The sequence below is a fragment of the Chiloscyllium plagiosum genome, unplaced genomic scaffold (genome assembly GCF_037043375.1).
Source record: "Chiloscyllium plagiosum isolate Xiang-an unplaced genomic scaffold, Cpla_swu_hap1 HiC_scaffold_24, whole genome shotgun sequence".
In the NCBI taxonomy this organism is placed as follows: Eukaryota; Metazoa; Chordata; class Chondrichthyes; order Orectolobiformes; family Hemiscylliidae; genus Chiloscyllium; species Chiloscyllium plagiosum.
The window spans coordinates 1,202,044-1,217,914 of NW_028270162.1; the positions used below are offsets into that span (position 1 = coordinate 1,202,044).

The 15,871-nt window shown below is 43.1% G+C and overlaps 1 protein-coding gene across 2 annotated transcripts in view; it reads right to left on the reverse strand.

Moving 5' to 3' along the window:
* Nucleotides 1–15,871, reverse strand: part of dnah10 (dynein axonemal heavy chain 10) — a 380,504-nt gene that overhangs the window by 246,975 nt on the left and 117,658 nt on the right. For both annotated transcript variants that reach the window (XM_087999811.1, XM_087999812.1), the window contains exons 26-30: nt 7,374–7,530; nt 5,945–6,178; nt 4,334–4,456; nt 2,098–2,331; nt 548–771 (exon numbers count right to left, since the gene is read on the reverse strand). In XM_087999811.1, coding sequence (XP_087855937.1) covers nt 548–771; nt 2,098–2,331; nt 4,334–4,456; nt 5,945–6,178; nt 7,374–7,530 — 972 coding nt within the window. The remainder of the gene's footprint in view (nt 1–547; nt 772–2,097; nt 2,332–4,333; nt 4,457–5,944; nt 6,179–7,373; nt 7,531–15,871) is intronic.

Below are 15,871 nucleotides of genomic sequence, written 5' to 3' on the forward strand. Positions count from 1 at the left end.
TACTGCACCTGTTTAGCCACTCTTGATTAGTCAACTCATTCAACCTAGGAATCAGGAAAAAGTGAGGACTGCAGATGCTGGAGATCAGAGTCTAGATTAGAGTGGTGCTGGAAAAGCACAGCAGGTCAGGCAGCATCCGAGGAGCCGGAAAATCAACGTTTCGGGCCAAAGCCCAGCAGCCCCAGTGTCCTAATGGTGGCACTGGCCTTCTAAGTCAGGGATTGTGGGTTCAAGCCCCACCTGGGGTATCAGACACTTCATGGCTCATCCTAGGAATCAGTCTAATGAATCTCTTTTGAACTGCCTCTAATACCACTATATCCTTTCTTCCTGTTATCATCACAACATGACCTAAAATGGAACTCAAGCTGATCCCACAACAAGAACGTAATTGGCTAAGAATCAAAGCTCAGAGTGTTCACACATCCAGTAATTCAATTCCCAAACCAAAACTATTATTAAAGTCCAACTTAACCTTAAACATTGTGTTTCTCTACAGTTAAACAACTACAAGTTACATTAAAAGGCAGTCTTGGACAATGCTTACCTGCTCATGGTCTCACAGTATCGAAAGATTGCCTCTTTTGTAATTAGCCGGTTTGTTTTTCTCATTTCAGCCAGGACTGCAGTCATCCAATCTTCAACGCGCCCCTCAGCGGGTGTAGCCTGCCTGAATTCCATTACCTCCCCTTCAGCAGATATCATTGCTGCTGCCAATGTCTCATTCTCATTACCCACTTGGAACCTCAATGATGCAATGTTATCAAACATCTGAAACATCAAACAGGTAATCATCTCACAGAACCTGACTTTAATAAGTTATCAAATAGTTACAGAACTTGCCAATTATTTCACAAGGGTTAACGTTTCTCTTCTCACCACTCTCCAAGATAGAAACGCCCTGGTCCTCACCCTCCACTCCATGAATCTCCAGATACAGTGTACTATCCTTCGCCACTTTTGCCACCTACAGTCAGACCCCATCACCAAAGGTATATTTCTACCCCCATCCATACCTGCGTTCCGCAGAGACCATTCCCTTCATGGCTCCCTTATTAGATCCACACACCCAACCAAACCACCCTCCACCTTCCCTTGCCACCACACAAGGTATAAAACCTGTGCCCACACCTCCCCCTTACCTCTGTCCAAGGCCCTAAAGGATCATTTCAAATCCAGTGGAGATTTTCCTGCACATCCACCCATCTCATCTACTGCATGTGTTGCTCTTGATAGGTCTCCTCTACATCAGGGAGACAGAATGCCAACTCATGGAGCATTTCAGGGAACATCTCTGGGACACATGTACCACACAACCTCACTGCTCTGTGGCTGACCACTTCAACTCCCCCTCCCACTCCCCCAAGGACATATAAGTCCTGGGCCTCCTCCGCTGCCAAATCAAAGCCACCCACCAACTGGAGGAAGAACGCCTCATTTTCCACCTCAGGACCCTTCAACCACATGGCATCAACATCGAGTTCACTAGTTTCTAAACCTCTCCTCCTCCCACTTCCCAGATCCAACCCTCCAGCTCAGCACCGCCTTCTTGACCTAACCTATCTGTCCATCTACCTTCCCACCTATCCGCTCCACCCTCCCCATCAACTATCACAATTACACTCAATGTGCATCCACCTATCACCTTCCCACCCACCGTCCCTCCAGCCCCACCCACACCCCTCTATTTATCTCTCTGCTGCCTTCCCCCTCCACATTCCTGATGAAGGTCTTATGCCTGAAATGTCGACTTTCCTGCCCCTCAGATGCTGCCTGACCTGCTGTGCTTTTCGACTCTGACTGTCCAGCATCTGCAGTCCTCACTTCCTCTGGTTGAATTTAATAGTGACTACCTTATATACAGGTTCCCTAAGTCCAGTTTTGCTTGTCAATGGAAACATTTCTGCATCCAACTTATCCATTTCTTCTATAATGAGAAAGATCTTTTCCAGGTTTCCCCTCAGTCTTCTCTTTTCTATTATTTATAACAGTCACGGGTAAGTCACTGTCACAAGCGTTCCATCTCAGGGATAAACTCTGCTGATTAATAACCCATGAGAAGAAAATTTAGGAAAAGAAATAATTAGACAAAATTACCTTGATCATGTGTTCCTGGACAGCCTCAGGATCACTGCTCCCCAGTATACTCAGTAATTCATCATCAGAAATGAAGAAAAACCTTGGGAAAGCATTCCGCTTGGAATCCAGATAGTCATTCAGGCTCTTCTGGCATTTCTCTAAACCTTCACTCAGGTTCTTGAGATTTGTGAGACGATTAGAAGCCTGGCAACATTTGTTTATTCCTGGCTCCATCACAGTTTCAGACATGATCTAACAGCATTCAAAGAAATTGAGTGGGAACAGTAGCAAATTAATACATTTTTCAACTATAGTAAAACCACAAAACCATAAGTGGTCAGATCAGAAGTAAGCAAATTAGCCCATCAAGTTTGTGTAACAAATTGATTGCTTGCATTCAAACAATTCTGAAAACATTTCTGAATAGAATAATTTTTACTGCAACAATGATGTCACACAACCCTGGAAATCCGAAATCTGCCCACCAATCTCCAAAAGTGCTGAACCTGCCAGAGATTCCAGGGATGAGACAAAAAAACTGCAGCCAGGAGGCTGGAGGAACACAGCAAGCCAAGCACCATCAGGAAGTGGAAAAGTCAACATTTTGGGTGTAACCCTTAAACCCTCTTCAGAACTGGGGGTGGGTGTAGGGGGACCTATGGATAAAGAGGATGGCAGGGACACGGTGGTGAAATGGCGATAGGTGAAGACAGGTCGAGGGTACAACCTGATTGGTCAATGGGAGGAATGAATCCGGTAAGTGCCAGGGAGGAGTGGACAGGGAGCGGGAGAGGCTGGGAAAGGAATCAGTGATGGGAAGGGAGATTATTTGAAATTGGAGAACTCAATGTTGAGTCCTCCAGGCTGTAGGCTACACAGGCAGAAGATGAGGTGTTGTTCCTCCAATTTGTGGTTTGATTTGTTGTGACAACGGAGAAAACCAAGGATGGTCATGTCGGAAAAGGAGTGTGAAGGGGAATTAAAATGGGCAGTGACTGGGAGATTTGATTGGCTCTTGCGGACCCGGCTGAGATGCTCAGCGAACTGTTCTCTAAGTTTATGTTTGGTCTCTCTGATATAGAGAAGACCACATGAGGAGCACCTGATGCAATACACTAGGTTGGAATAGAGGCAGGTTTACCTCTGTCTCACGTGGATGGACTGTTTGGGACTTAGGTGATGGGGGTGGTGTACTGGCAGGTTTTGCACCTTTTCCGATTGCAGGGGAAGGTACCTGGGTGTTCAGGGGTGTTCTTGGGGAGAGTCGTGCAAACCAAGGTCCTTGCAGAAGGCAAAGAGGGGTGGGAAGGGGAACATGTTCTTGGTGGTGGGGTCTGGTTGGAGTTGGTGGAAGTGTTTAAGGATGATGCATTGGATGTGGAGACTGTTGGATAGTGGTATTATTGCTCGACTACTAATCCAGAAAGGCAAAATAATGTTCTGGGGACCTGGGTTCGAATCCTGCTTCAGCAAATGGTGGAATTTGAATTCAATAAAAAAAATTAGGAATTAAGAGTTGACTGATGACCATGAAACCATTGTCAATTGTCGGAAAAACTCATCTGGTTCATTAATGTCCCTTAGGGAAGGAAATCTGCCATCCTTACCTAGTCTGGCCTATGTATAACTCCAGAGCCACAGCAATGTGGTTTATTCTTAACTGCCCTCTGAAATGGCTTAACAATCGCTGGAACTGCATCGATTCAAGAAGGCAGCTCACCACCACCTTCTCAAAGGCAAATACAGATAGGCTATCAATGCTGTCCAGCCAGCGATGCCCAAGTCCCACAAATGAATAAAAAAGCAAATGACAAAAGGGATGTTGGTGCAATTGACAGACAGAAGGGGACAGTAATGTAGCTTGGAAAGAAACAAACATGGTCTAGAGGAGGGGTGAGTGGTCATAGCAGAATCATTCCAACACCCACTGTCCAAAAAACCTGGAGCAGTGGTTATGGTTAAAATTGTTGATCTCTACATTGAGCACAGAAGGCACAAAGTCAGCACGCTGTGCTATTTTTATGCTTACTTTGAGGCTGAAGATACAAAAGTCAGAGGGTGTCCTAAGAGTCATGGATAGAAGCAGGAAGAGATTGGACTTACTCAGTTTCTGGAACAGCTGGAAGCTCATTATTGGCTGCCAGTGTAGCTGCTACTGGATAAATCTAAAAGGAGCTGAGCCTCAAAACTGCAATTTTCAAATACGTAAAAATCATTTATTCATCTTAGCATCCAAAAAATTTTAAGTAACTACCTTTTTGAATATTCTATCAATGTTATCAAATTTTTTTGCTTCCTCTGGCAGTTGTGATCGGATGTCACCCCCAATGAAGATGCTCTCCAGATACATCCATTTTCTTTGCACCACCAACCAAACCTACGGAGGATAATTATCAGTTACTCTCTGCTGGAAACAGTTACAGACCTTGCAAAAATATCACTCCTTCAATAATATTTGGTATTATTAGAGCTGTATTATTTAATGATATACCATGATTCTAAGTCACAAGTTAAGTTCATTCCAGTAAAGGAAAGGATACTGCAATGATGTAGGACACCTATATCTATTAGTTTAACTATAACCAGCAGCCTGAATAGTTTCTTCTCTTACCCCATAATATCCTTTTATTAAAATTCCAGAGAGAAAAGTGAACATTAGATCTTTAAACCAATCTTTTGAGAAAACTTCACTCATCTTTAACTATGGTATGATCTAGGTTATCAGTGTCAACCTTTCATAACGGTAATTTAAATTGCAGCAAGTGCACTGAATTATCAACTACTACCACACACCATGTAGTGCAATTTCCCCCATTAGGCCTTCACATATTTGCTCACTGTTGAAATAGAGATTCCCATGTTTCACATTCCATCACAACAGCGAGAAAATGCTTCTTTTATTGATATTCATGTACCAAATATTCTACAACTGTCAAATTTATAGTTTATGATTAGTAAAAATGGGAAATTAGCCCAAGAAAGGTTAATTTCATTGAACTTTATAAAATATTAAGGGTGTCCGATTGGGTAGAAAGTGAGAAATTATTTTCACTAGTTGAGTCTAAGATTAGGGAATGTGGTCTAAAATTTAAAAGCAGTCTTGTCAGAAGTGTAATTAGGAAAGAATTCTACACATAAACAGATGATTCAAGTTTGGAACTCACTTAACTCTTGGCAATTGATGTTAGATCAATTTCTCATTTTATGCCTGAGACTGATAGATTTTGTTCACCTTCTCAAGGGCAGTAGGGACAGGCAATAAGTGCTGGGCAAAAGTGAGGACTGCAGATGCTGGAAATCAGAGTCTAGATTAGAGTGATGCTGGAAAAGCACAGCAGGTCAGGCAGCATCCAAGGAGCAGGAAAATCGACATTTCGGGCAAAAGCCTTTCATCAGGAATAAGTGCTGGCCTAGCCAGTAAAGTCCAATTTCGCTAAATGAATAAAAGAAAAAATAGAGATATGGGAAAAGGAAAGTCTGTGAATTTAAATCACAGATCAGGTTGATCTCACTAACTGGTGGAACAGACTTGAGGACATACATTACTTCCTCTTATCCTATCTTCACATAAACACAATTTCACTATCTCAAATAAAAACAGAAAATGGTGGAAATATCAGCTTTCTGATTCTGTAAAATGGAAAGGTAGATTACAATTCCAGAGCTGGAAACTCACTGATCTAAAATCAACCTCAAACAATAAATGTAACTGAAGCTAAATAGACACTCACATTTTTTCAAAAGCCTTGTGCAATGTATAATAATTTATTAATCAGATATCTGATTTTGGAAACTGTTGCATGTTACAAGGTTTGACCTAACCTTTGCAGTTTTTTCCACTCAGACTCATCTCTAGGTTCCTTACCGCAATCACTTCACCAATTAAGGACAGATTTCTCTCCCACTCCTGCACTGTTTTCAGAAAAGGACCCACAAATCTGCTTCCAGCCATGCTCTGCAGATTCATGGCATTGTCATCAAGAATTTGAAGTATATCATCCACCGATCCCAGAATGTAGCCTCGATCTTGAGTTCCTTTGTAGTATTTTTGCACAGTGAATTTCATTGTTTCCCAGGTATCCACAACCTCCTTGACACCCTGTTTACAAACAGAATGGGCACACTCAGCAGTTATAAAGTCTTGTTTTCAATATAACCTTCTTCAAAACTTTTTATCACCCAGTTAGCATACCTTTCTTCAGGTTTTACACTTCAATACTGAAAGGTGTAAATTGTGACATAAGCTGTGATTTACATGTGTTAATACCATTAATTATATATTTTGGATTTTGAACTAGTGGCATATGGGATTTAGTCTGCGTATATGAGGTTTATTGATTAACTTGTCAGTACTTGTCAGCATCATGCAACATTTTAAACCTTTATTTGAAAAATAAATCACTTTGTATAAAATTTAATATTATCAAAGGGAAATGGATCATGCTGAGAGATTGCTAGGGTAGAATGTTGGACCCCCTTTGGTTGTGTTTAGAGATGGGACAGTATTTAATTAAGCAGGATGGTGGCATGCCTGAACTTCACCATATTCCTCCCACCCTGCAATTTGAATTCAGGCAGGATTGGGAAAGCCCATGGTCAATTCCCGCTCTGCCACCAATTAAGATTCTAAAGTGGCCAATCAATGACAGCTGATGGGCCTTAAACTGTGTCTGCTGGGATTAATGCCATGTTGGACATGTTGGATATATCAATATGTGTCAAGTGTACAACAAATAAATTGCACGGACAATCTGGGGTCTCACATGGTGGGGGTGGGGCATGTTTGGGGGTTCCCCTTCATTCAAACACATTTAGCGCCTTATCAGAAAGAAGAGGGCCCACTCAGAGACAAATCCTTGCATTGCTGTTTATACTCCTAACCCACCTCTGTCAAAGGCCCTCACCTTACAAAGCTTCTCCTGTCCTTACCTACTTGTGACCTAGGTGACTCCCCAACATGGACCCCATAGTTGCTGCTCTAGCCACAAGCAAAGCCTCCCATTGGCAGGGCTGTTCAAAAGACCAGCAGGATTCCCACCTCTAATGTCTTTCAGCCTGAGAAAGCTATTTAATTACAAGATTGACACACAAGCAGACCTTCTCAAAGGAGGCAACATGGGTTTTTCACTGGCTCATCAGCCAGCAGGCGAGACCCCGAAAGACAATCCAGCCAAGGGAAGGGCATCAGGAAGAAAGGATTGTAGAATGTGTAAGAGTGGGGAAATGGGATCAGGGAATACAGCTCATATCATCAAAGGTGGGTTTTAAGCATTAGTTTTCAAATTAGAGCTCACCTTCTCAATACCAAGTTCTTTGATGGCTGCGGTAACAATATCACCTATAACATCACTGTATTTGTGAAGTTGCATAGCGAACATATTTGCTAATGTAAATGTTTCAGTTCGCATCTCAAACTGTGTGTCTGTCCTTGCCATTAATGTTTTCCAGTGCCTAGAAATTAAATTGTATTTGTGAGGGTCTGCACATAGTTTATACAATAGGTGGATTACATTGGAACATTCAAGCCATAATACAAAGCTCAAACAAATGTGAAATACTCATACAGATGTCGATTCTGGATAATCGATGGAGGACAGGAAAAATTTCTAGCTGTTACAGCTGCTCATTTTTTGAGGTGTTTTAGGTGTAGGAGGTGATTACCTCGAATTCTAGGAGCAGCAATTACTGTTTTATATGCTGTTGCATTGTTTTGGAACTTTGGAGAAAAAAAGTCAAAACAACAGCAGTTTTAAACGGGAGAAGAACAGACAAAGGAAGCACCCGGTAAGGTCCAGTGCAGGAGAGAGAGAGAGAGAGAGAGAGAGAGAGGGAAAGAAACCTACATTGCTGACTGACAGAGTTAGCAGTTACTGCCTTTGCTGTTGAATTCATGTATTGCTTTACATCGGAGTGCATTTGGGAAAATTAAAAAACAGTGAAATTCACAACTGATCTTGGAGGAACCTATATGGGAAAGATCACAGCATAGAAGCAGATAAGCGGATTTTAAGCGCGGCCTTAAAATAAGTCTACAGTAGTGAGTAGGGTGGGTTCTTTCTCTATTATATGCTTCATTGAGCTATGTCTCTTGATTAAACTTAAAATATAAGCCATAAATATTAATTTAACCAGGAAAAGTGTTTTCGAGAGGAATAAGACAGTGCAATTTTCTGGGTCTGTTGATTGAAAGAAGCAAAAATGGCCCTCAGTAGAGTGAAATGCGGCAGTGGGAGTTTAGGGAGAGTTTACGTGTTACTGAGGATTATATCTGCAATAAATGCAGTTGGTTGCGAATCCTATCAGATCGAATGGATCGGTTGGAGAGGCAGTTAGAGGCAATGAGGAATTTACAAGAGCAAGGGGATGTGATAGATGGCAGTTATAGGAAGGGAGGAAAGTCTCAGACACAGTTGCATAGATGAGTTAACTCCAGGAAAGGTAAGAGAGATGGGAAGATAGTGCAGGAGTCTTCTGTGGCTATCCCCATTTCAAACAAGTATGCTGTTTTGGAAAATGTAGGGGGTGATTAATACTCAGGGGTGCGTAGCACGAACAGCCAAGCTTCTGGTGTTGAGACAGGCTCTAATGTGACGAGAGGTACGTCGGGTTCCAAGCGATCGACTGTATTAGGGGACTCTCTAGTTTGAGGTACAGACAGACATTTCCGTGGCCAGCAGTGAAAAATCAGAATGGTGTGTTGCTTCCCTCGTGCCAATGATGTCTCAGAGAGGGTGCAGAATATACTCAAGGGGGAGAGGGACCACCAGGAGGTCATTGTACGTATTTAAACTAACGACATAGGAAGGGAAAACGTTGAGATTCTGAAGGGAGACTACAGAGAATTCAGTAGCAATTTAAAAAGGAGATCCTCAAGAGTAGTAATATCTGGATTACTTCTGGTGCTACGAGCTAGTGAGGGCAGGAATAGGAGAATGGAGCAGATGAATGCATGGCTGAGGAGCTGGTGTATGGGAGAAGGATTCACATTTTTGGATCATTGGAATCTCTTTTAGAGTAGAAATGACCTGTACAAGAAGGACGGATTGCACCTAAATTGGAGGGCACTAATATACTGGCAGGGACATTTGCTAGAGCTGCTCGAGAGGATTTAAACTCATAAGGTGGGAGGAGGGGGGGACCAAGGAGATAGTGAGGAAAGATTTTAGTCTGAGGCTGGTACAGTTGAGAACAAAGGCAAGTCAAACAGTCACGGCAGGCAGGGACAAAGCAGAGAACAAGGTAGGACTGATAAATTAAACTGCATTTATTTCAATGCAAGAGGCCTAACAGGGAAGGCAGATGAACTCAGGGCATGGTTAGGAACATGGGACTGGGATATCATAGCAATTACAGAAACATGGCTCAGGGATGGACAGGACTGGCAGCTTAATGTTCCAGGATACAAATGCTACAGGAAGGACAGAAAGAGAGACAAGAGAGGAGGGGGAGTGGCATTTTTGATAAGGCTTAGCATCACAGCTGTACTGAGGGAGGACATTCCCGGAAATACATCCTCAGAAGTTATTTGGGTGGAACTGAGAAATAAGAAAGGGATGATCACCTTATTGGGTTTGTATTACAGATTCCCTAATAGTCAGAGGGAAATTGAGAAACAAATTTGTAAGGAGATCTCAGTTATGGCAGTTATGGTAGGGGATTTTAACTTTCCAAACATAGACTGGGACGGCTATAGTCTTAAGGGTTTAGATGGTGAGGAATTTGTTAAGTATGTACAAGAAAATTTTCTGATTCAGTGTGTCAATGTAAGAACTAGAGAAGGTGCAAAACCTGACCTACTCTTGGGAAATAAGGCAGGGCAGGTGACGGAGGTGTCAGTGGGGGAGCACTTTGGAGCCAATGAGCATAATTCTATTAGTTTTAAAATAGTGATGGAAAAGGATAGACCAGAACTAAAAGTTGAAGTTCTAAATTGGAGGAGGGCCAATTTTGACAGTCTTAGGCAAGAACTTTCAAAAGCTGATGGGGGGCAGATGTTCGCAAGTAAAGGGACGGTGGGAAAATGGGAATCCTACAGAAATGAGATAACGAGAGTCCAGAGAAAGTATATTCCTGTCAGGGTGAAAAGGAAGGCTGGTAGGTATAGAGAATGCTGGATGACTAAAGAAATTGAGGGTTTGGTTAAGAAGAAGGAAGCATATGTCAGGTATAGACAGGATAGATCGAGTGAATCCTTAGAAGAGTATAAAGGCAGTAGTGAGTATACTTAAGAGAGAAATCAGGAGAGCAAAAAGGGGAAAAGGGGACATGAAATAGCTTTGGCAAATAGAGTTAAGGAGAATCCAAAGGGTTTTTACAAATATATTAAGGACAAAAGGGTGACTAGGGAGAGAATAGGGCCCCTCAAAGATCAGCAAGGTGACGCTTGTGTGGAGCCACAGAAAATGGGAGAGATACTAAACGATCAGTATTTACTGTGGAAAAGGACATGGGAGATACAGAATGTAGGGAAATAGATGGTGACATCTTGAAAATTGTCCATATTACAGAGGAGGAAGTGCTGGATGTCTTGAAATGCATAAAAGTGGATAAATCCTCAGGACCTGCTCAGGTGTATCCTAGACCTCTGTGGGAAGCTAGGGAAATGATTGCTAGGCCTCTTACTGAGATATTTGTGTCATCAATAGTCAAAGGTGAGGTGCCCGAAGACTGGAGGTTGGCAAACGTGGTGCCACTGTTTAGATTAGATTCCCTACAGTGTGGAAACAGCCCTTCGGCCCAACAAGTCCACACCGACCCGCCGAAGCGTAACCCACCCAGACCCATTCTCCTACATTTACCCCTTCACCTAACACTACAGGCAATTTAGCGTGGCCAATTCACCTGACCTGCACATTTTTGGATTGTGGGAGGAAACCGGAGCACCCGGAGGAAACCCACGCAGACACGGGGAGAATGTGCAAAGTCCACACAGAGAGTCGCCTGAGGCAGGAATTGAACCCAGGTCTCTGGCGCTGCGAGGCAGCAGTGCTAACCACTGTGCCACCGTGCCGCCCACTGTTTAAGAAGGGCGGTAGGGACAAGCCAGAAAACTATAGACCAGTGAGCCTGATGTCGGTGGTGGGCAAGTTGTTGGGAGGGAATCCTGATGAACAGAATATACATGTATTTGGAAAGGCAAGGACTGATTAGGGATAGTCAACATGGCTTTGTGCGTGGGAAATCATGTCTCACAAACTTGATTGAGTTTTTTGAAGAAGTAACAATGAGAATTCATGAGGGAGGAGTGGTAGATGTGATCTATATAGACTTCAGTAAGGCATTCAACAAGGTTCCCCATGGGAGACTGGTGAGCAAGGCGAGATCTCATGGGTGAACTAGTCATTTGGATACAGAACTGGCTCAAATGTAGAAGACAGAGGGTGGTGGTGGTCGGTTGTTTTACAGACTGGAGGCCTGTGACCAGTGGAGTGTCACAACGATCGGTGCTGGGTCCTCTACTTTTTATCATTTATATTTGGATGTGAGCATAAGAGGTATAGTTAGTTAGTTTGCAGATGACACCAAAATTGAAGGTGTAGAGGACAGCAAAGAAGGTTACCTCAGATTACAATGGGATCTTGATCAGATGGGCCAATGGGCTGAGAAGTGGCAGATGGAGTTTAATTCACATAAATGTGAGGTGTTGCATTTTGGGAAAGCAAATCTTAGCAGGTCTTATACAATTAATGGTAAGGTCCTCGGGAGTGTTGCTGAACGAAGAATTCATGAAGTGCAGGTTCATAGCTCCTTGAAAGTGGAGTCGCAAGTAGATAGGATAGTGAAGAAGGCGTTTGGTATGCTTTCCTTTATTGGTCAGAGTATTGAGTGTAGGAGTTAGGAGGTCATGTTGGGGCTGTACAGGACATTGGTTAGGCCACTGTTGGAATATTGTATGCAATTCTGGTCTCCTTCCTATCGGAAAGATGTTGTGAAACTTTAATATGTTCAGAAAAGATTTACAAGGATGTTGCCAGGGTTGCAGGATTTGAGCTATAGGGAGAGGCTGAACAGGCTGGGGCTGTTTTCCCTGGAGTGTCAGAGGGAGGGGTGACCTTATAGAGGTTTATAAAATCATGAGAGGCATGGATTGGACAAATAGACAAAGTTTTCCCCTGGGGTGAAGAGGCAACTTTTTCACTTAGAGGGTGGTGCGTGTCTTGAATCAACTGCCAGAGGAAATGGTGGAGGCTGGTACAATTGCAACATTTAAAAGGCATCTGGCTGGGTATATGGATGGGAAGGGTTTGAAGAGATATGGGCCGGGTGCTGGCAGGTGAGACTAGATTGGGTTGGGATATCTGGTCAGCATGGACGAGCTGGACTGAAGGGTCTGTTTCCGTGCTGTACATCTCTATGAGTATTGAAGCTGATGTGGAGTACTCAAGCTCTGTGGAGTACTCAGACTAATATGCAGTAATGGGAATATACAGACACTGTTCTCTGTGGCCATTATCAAATGTCCAGAAGGCTGTGTTGCCTGCCTGGTGCCTAGGTTGAGGATATCTCATCTGGGCTGAAGAGAAAATTGGAATGGGAGGGGGAAGATTCAGTTGTCCTGGTACATGTAGATACCAATGAGGAAAGATTGGGTGACTGAACCTGTAATTGTTGAATTAAAAGAATGAGTGGTGACCTTATTAAAAGTAAAAATCACACAGTTATAGTCCAACAGGTTTCTTTGAAAGTACTAGGTTTTGGAGCGCTGCTTCTTCATCAGGCAGCTGTGGAAGAGGATCATAAAACATAGAATTTATAGCAAAAAATTACAGTGTCATGCAACTGAAATGATATATTAAACATACCTAGATTGCTGTTAGGTCTTTCATCTTTTAAAATGGGTGTCAGGTTTTGCTTCATTAATATGTAAATCCCAGAACTTCTTTCAAGTCATATTAAAGAACAAAGAACACGGTGGCACAGTGGTTAGCACTGCTGCCTCACAGCGCCAGAAACCCGGGTTCAATTCCCGCCTCAGGTGACTGACTGTGTGGAGTTTGCACATTCTCCCCCCTGTCTGCGTGGGTTTCCTCCGGGTGCTCCAGTTTCCTCCCACAGTCCAAAAATGTGCAGGTTAGGTGAATTGGCCATGCTAAATTGCCCGTAGTGTTAGGTGAAGGGATAAATGTATGGGTGGGTGGCGGGTCGGTGTGGACTTGTTGGGCCGAAGGGCCTGTTTCCACACTGCAAGTAATCTCAAAACATCTAAAACTAATCTAAAAAAAATAAACAGGCCCTTCGGCCCTCCAAGCCTGAGCCGATCCAAATCTAATATCTAAACCTGTCACCCAATTCCTAAGCATCTGTATCCCTCAGCTCCCCACCTACTCATGCATCTGTCCAGTCGCATCTTAAATTAATCTACCATGCCTGCCTCTACTACTTCTGCTGGCAATGCGTTCCAGGCACCCACCACCCTCTGTGTAAAGTACTTGCCGCGTGTATCCCCCTTTAAGTTTTCACTTCTCACCTTGAAAGTGTGACCTCTCATTATTGAATCCTTTACCGGGAAAAAGCTTATCTCTATCTACTCTGTCTATACCCTTCATGATTTTGTAGCCCTCAATCAGGTCCCACCCTCAATCTCCTTTTTTCTAATGAAAACAATCCTAACCTACTCAATCTCTCTTCATAGCTAGCACCTTCCATACCAGGCAACATCCTCATAAACCTTCTCTGCACCCTCTCCAAAGCATCCACATCCTTTTGGTAATGTGGCAACCAGAACTGTACATAGTATTTCAAATGCGGCCGAACCAATGTTTTGTACAATTTTAACATGAGCTGCCAGCTCTTATACTCAATACCCCGTCTGATGAAGGCAAGCATACCATATGCCTTCTTGACCACTCTATCCATCTGTGCAGCAACCTGCATTCCCAGATCTCTCTGCTCATCAACTCTTCCCAAGGCTCTTCTATTTACAGTTCACTCTAGAATTAGAGTTCCCAAAGTTCATCACCTCACATTTGCCTGGATTGAACTCCATCTGCCACTTCTCTGCCCAACTCTCCAGTCTATCTATATTCTCCTGTATGCTTTGACAGTCCTCTCCACCAATCTTTCTGTCATCTGCAAAGTTACTGATCAGACCACTAATGCCCTCTTCCAGATCATTGATGTGTATTACAAACAACAGTGGCCCCAGCACTGACCCCTGTGGAACACCACTGGTCGCCTTTCTCCATTTCGAGAAACTCCCTTCAACTACTACTCTCTGTCTCCTGTTACTCAACCAGTTCTTTATCCACCTAGCTAGAACACACTGCACACCATATGACTTCACTTTCTCCATTAGTTTACCATGGGGAACCTTATCAAATAATTCTATTATGATCTTCTGCTCATCAACTTTTCCCAAGGCTCTTCCACTTACTGTATAATTTGCTCTAGAATTAGAATTCCCAAAATGCATCACCTCACATTTGCCTGGATTGAACTCCATCTGCAACTTTTCTGCCCAACTCTCCAGTCTAAGTATATTCTCTGACAGTCCCTTATGCTTTCTGCTACTCCACCAATCTTCATGTCATCTGCAAACTTACTGATCATACCAACAGTGCCCTCTTCCAGATCATTTATGTATATCACAAACAACAGTGGCCCCAACACTGACCCCTGTGAAACACCACTGGTCACTTTTCTCCATTTCGAGAAACTCCCTTCAACTACTACTCCCTGTCTCCTGTTGCTCAACCAGTTCTCTATCCACCTAGCTAGAACACCTTGCACACCATGTGACTTCACTTTCTCCATTAGTTTACCATGGGGAAGCTTATCAGCAGCCCTTCCTTCATCTATCAACTTGGTCACTTCCTCAAAGACCTCTATTAAGTTGGTATGGCAAGATCTCCCCCGCACAAAACCATGTTACCTATTACTGATAAGCCCATTCTTTTCTAAATATAAATAGATCCTATCCCTCAGTACCTTCTCCAGCAACTTTCCCACCACTGATATCAAGCTCACTAATCTATAGTTATCTGGGATAACTCTATTACCCTTCTTGGACAGGGGGACAACATTAACAATCTTCCAGTCCTCCGGCACCTCACTTGTGTTTAAGGATGACACAAAGATATCCATCAGGGCCCCAGCTATTTCCTCTCTTGCCTCCCTCAGCAACTTGGGATAAATCCCATCCGGTCCTGGGGATTTGTTCACCTTAATAACTTCTAGTCTACCCAACATATCTTCCCTACTTATGCCAACGTGATCCAGACTAATCAAACTTCTACCTCTAATCTCAACATTTATCATGTTCCTCTCCTCAGTGAACACTGATGCAAAGTAATCATTCAGAATCTCACCCATTCTCTCAGGTTCAACACACAGCCTTCCTTCCTTATCCTTTAGTGGACCAATCATTTTTCCAGTTATCCACTTGTTTCTTAATAAGAATAAAATGCTTTGGGATTCTCCTTAATTCTGCTCACTAAAGCTATTTCATGTCCCCTTTTAACCCGCTTGATTCCTCGTTTAAGACTGGTCCTACTGTTCCAATATTCCTCCAGGGCCCGTTCTGTTCTTATCCATCTGGACCTTATGTATGCTTCCCTTTTCCTCTTGGCTAGTCGTATGATTTCTCCTGTCATCCATGGTTTGCGAATCTTGCCTTTCCTATCCCTTGTTTTCAAAAGGACATGTCTATGCTGCACTATCTTCAACCTATCTTTGAAAGCCTCCCAAATATCAAATGTGGACTTCCCTTCCATTAGCTGAAATCCACATTTCCCAGCTCCTGCCTAATTTTGATAAAATTGGCCTTGGCCCAATTTAGTAGTCTTCCCTTAGG